Source organism: Gavialis gangeticus, unplaced genomic scaffold (assembly GCF_001723915.1).
Source record: "Gavialis gangeticus isolate Ggan-Ray unplaced genomic scaffold, GavGan_comp1, whole genome shotgun sequence".
Lineage (NCBI taxonomy): Eukaryota > Metazoa > Chordata > Crocodylia > Gavialidae > Gavialis > Gavialis gangeticus.
In genome coordinates, this window is record NW_017728995.1 from 28,904,247 (window position 1) to 28,906,339 (window position 2,093).

General features: G+C 49.5%; 1 protein-coding gene across 1 annotated transcript in view; it reads right to left on the reverse strand.

The window, feature by feature from the left end:
* Positions 1 to 2,093, reverse strand: part of PSMD2 (proteasome 26S subunit, non-ATPase 2) — a 22,342-nt gene that overhangs the window by 13,587 nt on the left and 6,662 nt on the right. The window contains exon 4 of the mRNA XM_019503388.1: positions 1,556 to 1,677. Coding sequence (XP_019358933.1) covers positions 1,556 to 1,677 — 122 coding nt within the window. The remainder of the gene's footprint in view (positions 1 to 1,555; positions 1,678 to 2,093) is intronic.

The following is a 2,093-nucleotide window of genomic DNA, read 5'->3' on the forward strand; positions in this document are numbered from 1 at the left end:
GGGACCTGAACCTGTTCAGCCTCCACAAGAGGAGGCTGAGGGGGATCTAGTGTCCTGTTACAAACTAGTCAGAGGGAACCAGCAGGCATTGGGGGAGTCCCTGTTCCCCCAAGCACTACCAGGAGTGACTAGAAATAACAGGTCACAAGCTGGCAGAGGGGAGATTCAGACTAGACATCAGGAGGCGCTACTTCACTGTCAGGGCAGCTAGGATCTGGAACCAACTTCCAAGCGAAGTGGTGCTGGCTCCCACCTTGGGGGTCTTTAAGAGGAGGCTAAACTAACACCTTGCTGGGATCATTTGACCCCAGCACTTTTTCCTGCCATGGCAGGGGGTCGGACTTGATGATCTGCTCAGGTCCCTTCTGACCCTACCAACTATGAAACTACATTCAAGATGTGGGCACACATGGATTTGTATTGTATACAGTTCCGGTCTCTGCACTGCAAGAAGGATGCAGTGGAAGTAGAACAGGTACAGAGAAGGGCAACCGAGATGATCGGGATACAGAGCAGTTGCTGTACCAAGAGAGAATACAATAGACAGACTTTTCAGTTTGGAAAAACGACAACTGAGAGGGATACAATAGGGGTCTGTAAAATCACGAAGGGTCAGGACAAAGGGAACAGGGAACTGTCATTCACCAAAACCCAGAATATTAGCATGGGGTGGCAGTGCCCACAACAAAGAGCAGGAGACAGATTTAAAACTAACAACAGACAGGACTTTTTTATGTAGAATGTAATTAACTTGTGGAACTCATTGCCAGAAGAGGTGATAAAGGCATATGGTATAGTCAGATTCAAAAAGGGACTAAAAAGATTCTTAGACAATATATCTAGTAATAACTACCCAAAACAGAGCTACAGATGCTTCCTCTAGCATCTCTAAACCAAAGACGGTGGATGCCAGGGAGAGTTATGACAGGGAAGAAAATACTCTAGATTAGTGGTTTTCAACCTTTTAAGATTCCAGCCCCCCCTTGAAAAATGCTAGTACTTAGTTTTCACCCTTTTTTTTTTGACTATGCAAAAATGCTAGAGTAAATATCTTCCATTGCAAAGAACTCTGGAAGCCCACAACAGGGCAGAATAACTTTAACACTGCAGATTTCTGTGTGACATCTCTGGGTTTGAGCTCACAAGTCATGTTTGCATATCTAAGTGCTAACATTGCATGGCAACCCCAAAACGATCTCAAGGTACATCAGGCTGCTGTGGCACCCTGGTTGAGAACCACTGCTCAAGATATACTGTTCACGTGCCCTCCTTCTAAAGCATTCATTCTTGCCACTGCCGGAGACAGGTTAAGGGGCTGGATGGACCATAGATCTGATCCAGCATAGCACTGCTTATGTTGTTCTTGTTACTTATGCCTCAAGGACACCTGTGCATCACCTCTGGAGGCTGGACAAGTCAACCATGGAAGAGAGGCACAAGGGAAGGGCGAGAGGCCATCACAAGGAATCCTTCCTCAGGACTGAACCAAGCACAAAGCAGAGCTGGAGGCTGCCTTAGACAGGCCCTGGGTGACAGACTAAGCCCCACACATTACCTGACGTATTCATGCCCCCAGGAGGCCAGCTCTTCCTGGGACCCCACCAGGCGGTACTTCAGGCACTCCCGCTCTCCACTCATGGTCATGGCCAGCACAGAGATGATGTCAGCTGCGAAGCGCTGCAGAAAGACATTCAAGATGCTGATGCCGGCCAGCGGTGCCAGCCAGGAGGGTACAGAGGGGACAGCAGAAGCAACAACCCAGACAAAGACATGAACCCCCCCCCCCCCCACACACACACACACACTCACTCATATAACACAAGGCAGCCCCCCACCCACCTGACACACTACCTTCCCACCCCACACAAGCAGGCTGCCTCCAATTACTTCAGTGTCAGGATGTCCTATGCAACCACTTCTGACCCCCTCCCCTCAACACAGACACTAACCAGGTCCACCAGGCTCCATCTCTGCAGGCACCTCCAAGCACTGCTTCTCCCTGCGGGGATAGAAACAGTCATGAGCTAGCACAGCAAGGACAGATGAACATGAATGCAGAGGGATACACCACACAACGGGCATTGTGCAGCCTG